This window comes from Conger conger, chromosome 6 (genome assembly GCF_963514075.1).
Source record: "Conger conger chromosome 6, fConCon1.1, whole genome shotgun sequence".
NCBI lineage: Eukaryota > Metazoa > Chordata > Actinopteri > Anguilliformes > Congridae > Conger > Conger conger.
This window is the reverse complement of record NC_083765.1, coordinates 17,668,164-17,682,758: the sequence shown is the minus strand read 5'-3', so window position 1 is coordinate 17,682,758 and position 14,595 is coordinate 17,668,164. Positions and strand designations below refer to the sequence as shown.

The 14,595-nt window shown below is 42.5% G+C and overlaps 1 protein-coding gene across 8 annotated transcripts in view; it reads right to left on the bottom strand.

Annotated features, from left to right (window-relative positions):
* Positions 1 to 9,819: 9,819 nt before the first annotated feature.
* Positions 9,820 to 14,595, bottom strand: part of crtc3 (CREB regulated transcription coactivator 3) — a 40,532-nt gene continuing 35,756 nt past the window's right edge. For all 8 annotated transcript variants that reach the window (XM_061244830.1, XM_061244832.1, XM_061244831.1 and 5 more), the window contains one exon: positions 9,820 to 13,842. In XM_061244830.1, coding sequence (XP_061100814.1) covers positions 13,637 to 13,842 — 206 coding nt within the window. In that variant the 3' untranslated portion in view covers positions 9,820 to 13,636. The remainder of the gene's footprint in view (positions 13,843 to 14,595) is intronic.

Below are 14,595 nucleotides of genomic sequence, written 5' to 3'. Positions count from 1 at the left end.
CCCAACCACAAATCTCTACAAGCCTGCCCACTAGCATATACATGCACACACACACAGTCACACACAAAGTAGAGAGGTGATGTCTGCAGCATAGCCATCCTGCACACAGACAGCCACCTTCACCTCATGGGGACAGGGAGACGGTGGGGTACGCACACACACCCCTGCCACACACTCTCTGAGGGTTTGGCCCTGGCCCTGTGCCAGGACACACTGGAAATGCTCAACATGCTCACGTAGGTAACTACAGGCATGCTGATGAGAGATCGGCAGGTCTCTGTGAAAATTTACATTTATCAGTGCATGTGTTACAGAGGCTTGTGTACATTGTACGTTCCTCATTAGACACTGTGATTAATGTTTCATGACAGATTGTACAAGAAACACCCGGCGCCCTGAAGTACAAAGAGGTTTTCCGTTTGTGATCAACAGGCTTGAGCTGATATTGTCCTTCCTCTGGAGTATCTGTTTAGCAGTCTGTGACTGTTTTTATTGGCAGGTAGAGCACAGCCAGGGCCTGAGTAAGTTCTCCAGGAATGCAAAGGGTGTGGCACGCTTGGCTCACCTGAGGAGAGAAGATTAAAGAGCACCTAGGGTGGTTTTTTGAGACAATAAAACCTAGGGAAAGTGTTTGTTTGGCTGCATCAAGCATTTTAATCATTGCCAAGGGCCACTAACTTACAATAATGTGTGCTTGGAACCTCCAACAAATAATTAATCCCTGGGGTTTCAAAACAACTATAACGTTTTAGAATTTCCTGTTCCTATTTTATATAGAGGATTAATGAACATTTTGAATTTAGAACATGTCATGCAGGCCTCTCAAACGTAGGCTCTCAAGCAAGCCAAAATATACAGTGTCTCCAAATAAGTAATAAAGTATAATATTTGGTTGCATAGCCCTTAAATGCATAGCCATTAGACACTCACTGGAAACACCAGTAAGTCATCTATTAACTTAATTTTGCACACCTGAAAATCGGGTTATTCAACATAAAAATAGGTGGTTCTGTAAAATGGTATAACATATATGCACTGAAATACAATGAAATAATAGCTTATTGCTTTTGTTTCAGACTCAGATGTTTTGATCTGAAATGCCTTAACCCCTTATGGGTGGATGTGACCTACATTTACATCTCCCTTAACAGACGGATGTGACCTGTGTGTTACATCTCCCTTAACAGACGGATGTGACCTGTGTGTTACATCTCCCTTAACAGACGGATGTGACTTGTGTGTTACATCTCCCTTAACAGACGGATGTGACCTGTGTGTTACATCTCCCTTAACAGACGGATGTGACCTGTGTGTTACATCTCCCTTAACAGATGCATGTGACCTGTGTGTTACATCTCCCTTAACAGACGGATGTGACTTGTGTGTTACATCTCCCTTAACAGACGGATGTGACCTGTGTGTTACATCTCCCTTAACAGACGGATGTGACCTGTGCGTTACATCTCCCTTAACAGACGGATGTGACTTGTGTGTTACATCTCCCTTAACAGACGGATGTGACCTGTGTGTTACATCTCCCTTAACAGACGGATGTGACTTGTGTGTTACATATCCCTTAACAGACGGATGAGACCTGCACAGATAGATGTGACGCCAGCATTGTATTTGATCATATTACCATTGAAATGCATTGCGATTCCTAGACCTTTCTATGGGTTTTCTATCAGGTGCCTTAGTCCATAATGGTATATAGCATATATACCATACCAAGCATTTATACCATAAGTATAAAGCAAAAATACCATAACAAATGCCACTCTACCGGCACCGTACTTCTGAAGGGAACTGTAATCACACAGGTACCAGCAACAGGAATAATCCAAATCAAACTGTTGGGTCAGGTAGGCATGATAATGAACAATAGGCCAGAGAATCCCAGTTAAGAGCTCAGAGCCTATGTGTCTGCTTCAGTAATCCAGTAAAACCTGACACTGACAGCTGTCTTCACTCTGAAATAGAGTCCCTGAGTCTCTGTACATGCATATGTGAATGGAAATCTACCTTCCTGTAACAGCAGACCCCTTGGGTGTAGGCGTATTTCTCAGTGATAAGCTACATTACTTGCGGAAAGTATTTTTATCATTAATGTGACATTTTACATTAAGTCACTGGCCTGCCTGGTAAACACAAACTTGCATAAATAACAAATCTCAATACATCCAACAGATATTTTAAGGACAATATCACCTGAATTCTCAATAGTAGATAATAATGTCAATTGACGTAAATATTACCCAAGATATGAGCTGGGTAACTGACAAAGCCTTTAAAGCCCTCATACTGTGGTTATAACAGGAAAACAGTGTGTTTGTGAATGTGGGTCTTCTACAGTACGCGTTTGCACCTCATTGGCTGTGAGAGCTTACATTTACATTTTAGCCATTTGGCAGACGCTTTTAATCCAAAGCGATTAAAAATAATTTAATACATAGGTTCTTCCACAAGTTAAAGCACCACATCCATAACTAGTAAAATACACACAAAGTGCTGTTCTAAACAAGACTTACAGTCATCGTAAGTGCAATTATTCTTCTTTTTTTTATGATAATGGGAAAAGGAAAATTTGTACACATCTAATGAAGGTAACAGATGAAGTGAAATCCCTTCATATTTATAAATTAACTAAATAGCTAGCAGCACACAAAGTGGGCCTCATTGGCTCAGCATGCGAGAATGCAATCTGCACGTGATGGACAGCATGCTTAACGTACCCACTGGACTGTGGCTACACTGAACTGAAGACCTGAATCGGAGGCTTCTTGTGAAAAGGCTAACAGTTGTATCAAGAGCCAGCTTTGCCTCATATCCAAAGAATTCTGGAGTTCACGATAACTCTGATAAAGCTGTCGCCTGTTCACCTCCGGTGCACTAAAGTGCTGGTTGGGGTGGCCTCATCTGGACAAGGAACATCTGCTCGCTCCCGTTTGTGCTCCTCAGAACATGCTTCTTTTCCAAATGTTTCTCTTGCACAAGACATCAAATAAACAACTTCCTTCCATCTCCCCTCGACCCACGCCTCGCCGGCACTATTTGAGTGGAGATTTAGGGCATCTTAACCGCCAAAATAAGCAAGGGTGTACTCCTTGGGTGATGGGGTGCAGATGCTTCAGTACAGCCCTGTTTACAGCAGTGATGCCGAGGTCTGTTTTACGGGAGGACAGCCCGGAGTGCCAGGGAGAACCCACCCCATGCCTCAATCCTCCCAGCGTTCCTCCCTTCCGGATCTCTCTCTGAAAACACAGCTGCAGGGAACATCAACACCGCAGCATGCCGCTGATAAACATCATCCACAGTTAGCACATACGTACGTGTGTTCCTGTCCCGTTTTGTTTAGAGACTTGTGCAACCGCCATAACATTCCTGTCTCCCCCTTGCTGGTTAGATGGTGGTGTGCAGGAACATGGACATGATTACAGCTTTAGGAACCTGTAATAAGGGTGGAAACCCATCCTTTCTTTTCTCCCAAATGTACAGCCTCTCACCTCTCCATCTGCAAAACATCTGTGTCATGAAGGTAGGATTTTTTTAATGCAGTTGGCCCTCGATGACAGCACGGATGGTGCAGTGGGTAGCACTGCCGCCTCACAGCAAGGAGGTCCTGGGTTCGAATCCCCATCGGCCGGGGCCTCTCTGTGTGGAGTTTGCATGTTCTCCCCATGTCTGCGTGGGTTTCCTCTGGGTACTCCGGTTTCCTCCCACAGTCCAAAGACATGCAGGTTAGGCTGATTGGAGTCTAAATTGCCCATAGGTATGAGTGTGTGAGTGAATGGTGTGTGTGCCCTGCGATGGACTGGCGACAGGGTGTATTCCTGCCTTTCGCCCAAAGTATGTTGGGATAGGCTCCAGCCCCCCTGCGACCCTGTTCAGGATAAACGGGTTAGGATAATGAATGAATGAGTTGGCCCTTCATGACAAAACAGCAGAAATAGCACAGAAGTGGGTAAAAGAGCATTATCTCTGTGCCCAACCCCCCATGGAGATAAGACCCAAGACATGCAGTCGCAGAGCTTTATAGCCTGCAAAATTCATATGAAGTCTGCTCCTTTTACATGTCAAATCACTCTGGACATTATAGATACATACAACAGCCATCATATTAATTTGGCCTTGGCTATTGGGGAGCTAAAGAGATGTTTTGTCCATGGCCCAGGCCCAAGGGGGGGGGCAGGTTATGGGAGGGATTTTAAAAATTGCTAGATAATTTTGAGGCAGGGGCCCTCCTGAATTCATAGCTGTGGCCCTGCCCCCAGCAGTCTCAATGACAGTAATGTAATTTAGTGTTATAGGAAAGGCCATTAAGAGGTCCTGCATTTTCAAGAGCAAAACTTATTTGGATAGACTTACTGGTGGTGTGTGAGACAGGCCAGAAACCTATTTATGTCCCTTTCAAGTCAGGAAGGGAGGGATTATCAGCTAACAAACTGTAACTCAAGCCCCTGTACATAACAACCAGGGACACAAAGATAGATACGGCATGGAAACTGGCACATTTATTTCATCAATGTTGTGCTCAGGCTTTTTCCAAGAGGCTGAGCCAGAGGGCTGGTGTGATGGATTGGAGCAGGGGAGCTAATTTCAGCAGATGGCAAACAGAGAACAGCACTGTTTCCCTAGTTCTCTCTTACCAGTCATAAAGCTTCTTAAAAATTGAGCCATTTCATCTCTAATTGAGAACTCTCCGCCTGAAATAAAAAATCCCATTCAATTCAACCATTTGCAGGTTTTCAAAAATGTCCAATAATTCTGAAAAAATATGATGGCTTTACTTTAGTTATATCAATATTGACTGTTAGGTACAAATCTAAGGGGAGAGTGTGTCATTTTGGACTCTGGGCCCATTAATCACACAAGAAGGAAACTTTTATGTATTGCACTGCTGCCACAAGATTAGATTATTAGACAATCGCAAGAATGAATAGGTGCACAGGTGTTTCTAATAAAGTGCTCAGTGAATGTCTATTAATATAATTGCAAACAAAATAACATACATCAAAAATACATCGGTTCTTTTTTCTTGTTGAAAAAATCAAATCAAACACAATATATTCTAAATTGCAGATTGTCTTCAAGTTCATCCTTTTTTAAAGTAGAGAATCTCTTTAAAGAGACCAGTGCTTAGCAGCGCTCAACACCATTTTGTGTTGCTAGGAGTCAGAGAAAACAAGTGAGAGGAACACAAATAAGCAGAGGGGTGCACAGTTCTGTCACGACTGCATTTACGACACTGCTCACACACATGAATAACATGCTGTAGAAACTTTGATCCAAACATCAAAACAAAAAAATGAATAAAACATGAGATGAAGGTTTATTCTGTATGTATGTATGAGGGGTTACGAACATTCAGGATAACAGTGTACCTTTGTTATAAACACATTTTTTACTGAACCTACAGTATCTAACTGTATCAGACTCATTACAACATCTACACTGTATGTCTCACAGGCAGAGAGCCTTGTTCTTAGTAATCTGATAACTTCATAATGCTTATCCTCACTGAATTCATGCATTTAATGAAAAATAAACCAAGAATACAAAAACATGTATTTACTGGGGAATGCACTGGTGAAAAGTGACTGAGGGACAGAGCTTAATAATAGGATTTACTGTATGTCAGAGAGACAGAGAATATAAAACAAAAATAAGAAGAAAATAAGACAATGAGAAGAGCAGCAACTGGAAAGAAGAGGCAGAAGTTGAAATCACGGGTTGATTAGCTCCCTGCTGAACATGGTCCAGAGGTTTAAAGGGATTTATCCAGAGAGGACAGGCCAGAGCAATGGCTGGGAAAGACAGGGGGCCGAGGCAGAGGTGGGGAGAGGGGGGCAGGGGATTGGCGATATCCAGGCCTGCAGTCTAAGGTCTGGACATTGAGGGCGTCCGCAGTGCTGCCCTGGCTCCCATTTGTGGTAACAGTGGTAGCTGGGTACAAAGAGGACTCCGCCAGGCACTGTATACCCACATTTCACTTCTTCACTCATTTCTACAGTTACCAGGAAACAAGTCATTTGAGAAAATGGAGGCAGGTCAGTTTCCAGATATTTTTGGGCAGCGTGAGTATCACACAGCTCTGGAGACAGGTCACATGTACGCTGCCATGGGCGAAGTTGGCAGAAACCTTGGAAACCTCCAAATGGCTTAATTGAGCTGATTAATTGCCCTAATGAGTAAATTAAACATGATTCCAGGTTCCCACCAGCTGGACTAACGTCACCATGGAAGGAATTCCAAGGCTGGCATCTTTACAAGCACAATCTCGATCCAGCTGTCTCCGTCCAATCACACTGCAGAGATCAGCTTAGGCTCAGCTCTCATGTGGGTCTGTGAAAACCCTCTTGGCTGGGCCCCCAAGCCTTTCATTTTACATCTGCCTGCCTCTGACCCTAATCTCTAAACATGTCAAATTATCAAGTCCTTCAAAAGGTCATTAAGATGTTTCCCACATTTTAGAACAATGTGGCGTATAATTGCGCAGTACATAGAATGCAGTGAAAGCCTTTGTCCCTTTCCCCTTTAGGGTGCAGCTATGCCTGACGGTACGCAGCGAGACCTGTGCCATAATTACCCAGGGAGCCAGAAGAGCCCTCACAAAGCACTGCTATGTAGCAGGATTAGAGGGAAAGCTCGAGTGGAGACTTTAATCTAAGGTTCGCACAGTCACTGAGCTGTGAGATGCTCCTCTGATGACACTAGCCGATTACAGATCTTACAGGGCCAGGGATACCCAAAGAAGGACATCGCCAGAACTACTCGAGCACCCCGGTTCTCCCTGACAGGAAACCTAGTTATGAAAAGATACACAGCTATCAGACACTCTCACCCTGAGCAACTTCCAATGCAAGTAAAGGGGTTACATTTGGGGATCAAAGTGCAGTAATTATCCTAGAAGAGGAGGGTATAACATAGATAATAATATGTAAATTTTCTGTATTCAATTGATTGCCAATGCTCATTTACTCAGAGATTACTAAAAAGTAAGAAGGCAATTCAATTAACATCTAAACCCTCCTTTTTTGTTCTCCAGGTCAACATTTTCTCAGCCTGGAATTTGATTACTTTTCTTGGACTGACCCTACTATTAGACAAACCTAAACATTGCCTTTTTAATATTTTTATACAAGCGGCACACCACCAGATGAAATCAGAGGTAATCATCAAAGTAAAGCACTTCACATTGACTACCGCAAAAAAATCTATTATGCAAAACAAGTGGTGAAGACTGAAGAAATAGTCTCTCTGGACTGTGAAGTAGTGACAGGCTGTTTCTACATTAAGAATATTAATTTAAGGTTTAAAATTCAATGAAGATGCTTTATCACATTGGACCCTAAGGACACATGTATTAAATAGTAATAACAGGAGGGTTAAAAGGATGAGGTTTGATGGCTGAAAAATAGTTGAAATAACCATGTGGTCATAAACCTTTTCATAAAAGGGAAAAACATTAACTACCTGCATCTGCATGTATCTCATTGTGGAATTCAATACATTTTCAACAGGTCATTGTCATTTCAGACGTACACTCATTATGGACTCTTGGGGAACGTGCAAGCACCGAAGCCTGCATACACACTGTGACACTGAAGCCTGCATACACACACAGCAATCACTGTGACACTGAAGCCTGCATACACACACAGCAATCACTGTGACACTGAAGCCTGCATACAAACACAGCAATCACTGTAACACTGAAGCCTGCATACACACACAGCAATCACTGTGACACTGAAGCCTGCATACACACACAGCAATCACTGTGACACTGAAGCCTGCATACACACACAGCAATCACTGTGACACTGAAGCCTGCATACACACACAGCAATCACTGTGAGACTGGCCTGTCATTCCCCCCAGCACAGAGAACACGATGCAGACGGAGATTTTTTCTTTGGCTCTAAATCAGAGGAAAGGAAGGGGTATAGATAAAACAAAGTGTTAAAAACCATCAATGAAAAAGGAGAGGTTGTAAATGTACGTTGTCCAAAATGCTTCAATTGCCATTTGAGAGAATTCCTACCACAGGGAAATTTTAGAGCAAGCTTTTATAATGTTCCATCTTTCAACATGGCACCTGTAATAACAGGGAGCCCTGTATATCTCCACACATTACCTTAAGCACAGTGAGGAGTGACTGATTTATAACTGCAGAAAAGAGACTACTATTATATTTTATTGGAAGAAAAAAGCCTTGATCAAGACCATGTCCACCTGTTACATAGTTCAACTACAATCTACAACTATGAATCACAAAATAAACTTTCCTGTATGTTGCAAAGTAAATTTGCCAAGATTGCAGTTTAAGATGTGGAAATCTGGTAAAGGGGAAACGTGATGTAATCTTTAACAAGTGCCAGAATTTGACTTGGATTAACCTGACAGTTTAATACCCAGCTGTATAAAAAGACAGACAACAAGTAACTTAAAATGTAAGCTGCAGTTCACTCTGCCGAGGGCGGTAATAAACAATTTAATACTATTCTGCACCATAGAAAGATATTAATTACAAAATTGCCTGTCATTCCCAAAACAATCTCTAAATATACTGCATATTCACCAAGAAACAGGAAAAAATACTTAAGTCTAATCATTTCCTAAAAGGTAATGGCTCAAATATGAACAAGATAATGCACATATTTCTAGCCACCGAGTAGGATACAGACAGTTGCAGATCATAAATAATCTTTAATAATGGCTACAAACAGGCAAGCGGAATAGAAACGTGAAAAATCATAGAAAGGTCCCTGTTAGTGCTGCCACACACACTCAGTTGTGGGATATCTAGAACCCACATATCATCTCCACATCATCTGCTGCAGCAGTTCCAGATCCAGATATTCCAGGTATTCTGAACAAATCAACTTTGACAATATGCATTTTGTGCCTGGGGGCTAAGACATTTCAATAGTTGGAAGGTGGAACACTGTACACAACACTCAAACAACAGAGCCAACTGGCAGCTAGCCCCTCCTTGTTGGAGACTATCTTAATGATATACAGGGAATATGGGAACTCAATTGTCGGATAATGAATGCCTTGCAGTATAGGTAACATTCCAACCACTAAATAACCAAAATAAACTGTTATTTCTGGGAGTTTCTCTGGACCATATAAAAAAAACCAAAAAAAAAACCCCAATAATAATATTTTGCAACAGCAATAGTTACAAAAGACTCCGATGATCTGTTCAAGACAACTTGTCTAAAATCATGATAATTTCAGTCACTTCTACTTGGTGGTTGTATGCAGTACCCTCCAACAATTCTGAAATTATACATTTATTCTCAAAAAAAGTTATGAGATGGATAAATATATTGAGGGGGATCTATGATCATTTTTCCATATAGAATCTTTCAAGATCCTTTAGTCTGAGGTCGTAAACTGCCAACCGTTTCTTGGTTGATGTCGAGGTATGCCTGGCATAATTCTCTAGTTTAAAAATGTATTTGCAGTCAAGTTAGAACCTCCTGGCAGACAGAAATTGCAAAATAATGCCATTACATGAAAGACCCACCATCATATTTCAGTGTCAATTATTTTCAATGTATGCATCCTTAAATGCAGACATCCTTGTGTACTTACTATACAATAAAGTCTATTCATCGAGAAGCAACGTGCCATGTCGTGCCAACACTATTCTTACCCTTCCAATCTCTCTCTGATCCAGCAGGTAAGGCATCTATTTACAGCCGACAGCTTATGCGGCAGCTGTATTGCACTACTGCCCTCTGCTGGTCACCAGAAAACAAACAAAAACAAACAGGACAAGATAAAAAGAATGGTCCATACTCAATATGTACTGTATACAGTTTTATTGTTTATATTAAATCAAAGTAAAGCACTATAACGTCACAAACCAAAAGCTTTGTGGTGTAGTAAAATTTTAATATCTGAAAAAGAAAGATTTATAATGACATTACAAAAAGTAGTAACACTAGTGGACAAGAAACATTATTTAAATAATAGAACTGTACATTGTTTTAAAAGTAACTAAAACGTTGTAAGACACCAAACAAAACAAAAAAGGAAGAACAATTGAATTCCTTCTAACAACAAAAATGATTAACTTCTAAAAATCTCTAACATCAATAATAAAGTATCACAAAAAAGAAATTAAAATAAGCAGAAAAGCAATGCAGCTAAATGGAAGTAGGGCTCGCAATGAGTGTCACAGTTGTAGCAGAGGGACATTAGAGGTCAAAGTTCAGTTTAGTAAGGCAATCGTAGACGGGGCCCTTCCACATGAGGGGGTTAAAGTGAAGACCCGCCTCTTTATCGGAACCACGCCCTACACTTCACACATTGGCAGTAGGAACTGGAAAACTCACCTCAAATTAAATCATAATCACTACAATCCGACCAGAGTAACTGAAGGTTTAGGGAGGTCGCACTGCTGTTTTCTACTTCCGTCCCACCAGCCCTACTAAGTGCCCTTGAGGATTTGCGTAGAACAAACTCTGGAGCTTTTCATTGGTAGAGACGAACAGGGCAGAGCATAGAGGGTGAAGACACATCAGCTGACAGGGCGACAGAAAGCTCACCATAGCACAGATATAAAGCAATCCAAACATGCTCCCAATTCTGCTGTCACAGCTGGAAAACACCATCAAATCCACAAATATGTACAGACATAAGTGAAATACAATGCTGCAGTTCAAAGTTCAAAACATAAACGACATGAAAAAGCAACTACTGCAAAGTCAAACAGTATCTTTTTCTGCACAGGTAATATTCACACAATTAATCTGTGAATAGACAAAATATTTTAACTTACAGTAGTTCCACCTTTTCCCTTTCCCTCTCATGCTCGGCTGTAGTTGTGCATTTCCACATGAATGGAAGTAAAGCGGAGGAAAAAGCAGAGCTTCTTCCAGGATATCCATGTTTGATAAAATGTTACGGTAATTCTAAGAAAACGCATTGCTTACAATCTTATTCTTGCAGCGAGGCACAGTATCAGAAATGGAGGCAGCACACATGATATGTAGATGATAATTCTTGAACTGAACAGTAACTTAAAAGATTAGTACTGCCCAGTTCCCAATGCAAACCTGAGGGACAAGACCACCCCATGCCCTTTGATTCTCCTCAGGAAACCATTCCCATGTTTTACTGTATATCTGGAATGCTGCAAAATCAACTGACCACTGTTCAGACTCGCACTGTGGGCCAAGATAATTACTGGGAAATGTATAGAAACGCAACTACAAAAATGGACACCAGGGGGCGCTAAACACATTTGCGAGCAGCAATTGTTAACGAATGGTTACCGACTAGGACACCACAGTGAGGTTCATCACATCCGGTGTCATTTCACTTTAGATTAAGAAGAGGAGGACAATCCACTTCATTAAAAGTATTCAGTCTATCTGTTAAGCCTACAGCCTCCAGGAATGTTGTGTAATCTCATCTTTACCTTTGATTTCACAAACATGCCAGAGCACGGATTCTGGACAAAATGGACATCATGATCACAAGCAAGTTGCCCGTTGGAATCAAGTTATTCCCAGACAGAAGCCTGCTTATCTCAAACAGTGTAGGAACAATATTCAAGGAAGGAACTCCTTCAGCCTTGATCTGTGGGTGGTGTCAGATTAATCTCTACGTTTGGACTGCAACTGATACCTTTTTAAACAGCCTTTATACTTTTATAAAAATCACAAACACATAGAGCAAAATAAGAATTTCCCTTGAAATGAAACTATGGGTGAAATCTCAGTGCATATTACATGCAGGTATTGAGTGAACTGCAATAAACGTGCCGTATCATTCATAGGTTTAGTTACAGATACAGTGCCTTTAGACATCCCATCATGCACCTGATCATAGTAAGAGAAGAGGGAATATGTGGTCTGACAGACGTGGTGTTAATTCATGCCACAACAGAGCTTTCCGGGGTCTGAAATCTGAAACACAGGGTTTAGTGTGCTGTGAGCTGCATTACAATTCAGTATAAAAACCTTAAAAAGAATACACTGTATAGATACATAGTACTAGAAGGACAAGCAAAGCAGTTCCTTTTTCATGGTCTAAGCATGCCCCGGCTTTTTCATAGACCCCTCTGTCGAGTCCTGCATAGCCAGATTGAAGTTAAAGCGCTGTAAAATCAGTCCACTTTTCTTGAAAAGGGGTAAAGTTGCATCTGTTCAGGTGAGACCAGACAATATATTTTCTTTACAATTACACCAAAAAATTATCTAACCATTTTTTTTTTCTTAGAAATTTCAGCACAATCTATTACATTTTATTTTGTTTTAAAGTTTTTAAACTTTGTAAACAGTTTGCCCTTTTTGTCTGTTTTTAAAAATACATTCTGAAGCTGACTGCAAAGATTATCTGAGGCAAACATTTATTCTTTGTACAAAAAAATATATATATGCAAAGACACTTTAAAAATAAGAATGCTCTGTACAGAAAGTTAAATCGCTTCTTCACTTTCAACATATTGTATTGATCTTTTTTTTTAATCTAACCATGGGATTTTAATTTGAAGTACTTTCTTTTCAGGGACTGGCGAGTATTTGGCTGGGGGCTCATTTGTGTGTAGAAAATGTGGCATAACAAGTGCTGATACAGCCACGGTAGCATACACCAGGTCCTGAAACACGGAGGCAGAAAGCTGCCATTTTGTAAACTTCTGGTGCTGATGTCATCAGGGGGCTCTATGTGCCTGCTGGTGACTTGGAACATGGCATTCAACATCCCAGGCCGGAGCCACTGATCCAAAATAGAGGGACAGCTCACTCACCCACTCCTTTCCATAGTGCTCAATGCTAATACACATCAGCACGGAGCAAAAGAATGACCCGTCTTTCCCCCTAAAGATGAGACCTGACTGCGTGAGTGAGCTGGAACAGAGGCCTACCGGAAAGCTGACCATCTCCAGCCGGAACGAGGACTGCAGTACCCATGTCTGACAGTCGAGAGGGAGTCCGACACCTCACCTTGCTCCCTACAGGAGACCCTTTTTGGTTATTTTTCTGTGGCTGGGAACAGCAGGGTGAGAGCCTATCGCGACAGGGCCTGGTCTGTCCTGCTCATGTTGACCAAGCAGGAACACATTAATGTCTTACACGCCTACACGCCCCCTGTGGCATACAGGCTCATCTTCCCAGTGTGTGTGTGTGTGTGTGTGTGTGTGTGTGTGTGTGTGTGTGTGTGTGTGTGTGTGTGTGTGTGTGTGTGTGTGTGTGTGTGTGTGTGTGTGTGTGTGTGTGTGTGTGTGTGTGTGTGTGTGTGTGTGTGTGTGTGTGTATATGCATATATAACCACACATGATATAAATCTTCCGTTTTCAAGTCAAACATATGCTTCAGTATCTGTGTGACTGTTCACTCTATATCACAGTCTTGAATGGCAGTACAGTGTCCAGGGTGTGAAGACCCTGTGTATGGGGCGTGTCTGTGTTCAGACCACAAAGTCTGTGTCTGTGTGTTTGCAGCCTCACTTTCTATCGAGTATGTGAATGTGTATTCCACGCGCACTTCAGTGAGCGTGTGAGTGTGTGTGCGCGTATGTGTGTGTATGTGTATGTGTGTGTGTGTGTGTATGCGTGCGTGCGTATCACTGGGCACTGACGGGGGGAGGACAGACACCTGGTCTCCCCCTCTCTCTACAGTCTGTCGCTGCGGAAGCTGTCCTCCACCGAGGGGTCGGGCAGCACCATGTCAGGGTCACTCAGCATGCTGAGGCCGTCCAGGCTGAGGGGCTCGATGTGCAGCTCGTCCTCCAGGGGGAAGCCCCCCTCCGGGCCCAGGCACTCGGGCACCGCCGACAGCGCGCTGCTGATGTCCTTGGACAGGCTGGGGTTCGAGTCGTCTGAGGAGAGGAGGGAGGGAGGTGGATAAACCGGAGATAAACAGGGTATGAAGACGGAAGGGGAGAGAGAATAGGAAGGACAGCGATTTGGATGACTGCGGCTAACCTCGCATTACACCGAGTTTGTTTATCGGCCGCTCTTATCCAGAGCGGCTTACAGAGCGGGAGAACACGGGCGAACTGATCGTCTGATCTGTATCAGCAGCAGTGTCAGACCTGGCCAACAACATTCCCAGACATCAGGCAAATGAACACCGCTAACCAACATTCAGATTACAAACCCTGCACACACACAGATTACGCCCATAAACAGCCTGAGAAAAAATAAATCAATAAAAAAAACATGGAAACATAGCCTAAAACTGCAAAAATACTGCAGTATTTTGAAGGAGTATAAAAGGTGGGGGCACGAGGGGGTGAGGATGGGAGGGGGAACCAACATCCATTATAACGCCCGCAGAATCTTTATTTATTTCTACATGGTGCAGAGGAAACCCTGAAACAAAGCCCAGCCCAGATTAAAAATACTGTCCCAGAATGTGGAAATGAAACTGGCAGTGGAATTCATCAACACCTCCCACCTCAAAGGGCTGCCCCCCCCTCCCTCCACACACACACACACACACACACACACACACACACACACACAGACACAGACACAGACACAGACACAGACACAGACACAGACACAGACACACACACACACACACACACACACACACACACACACACACACACACACACAGGGAAATC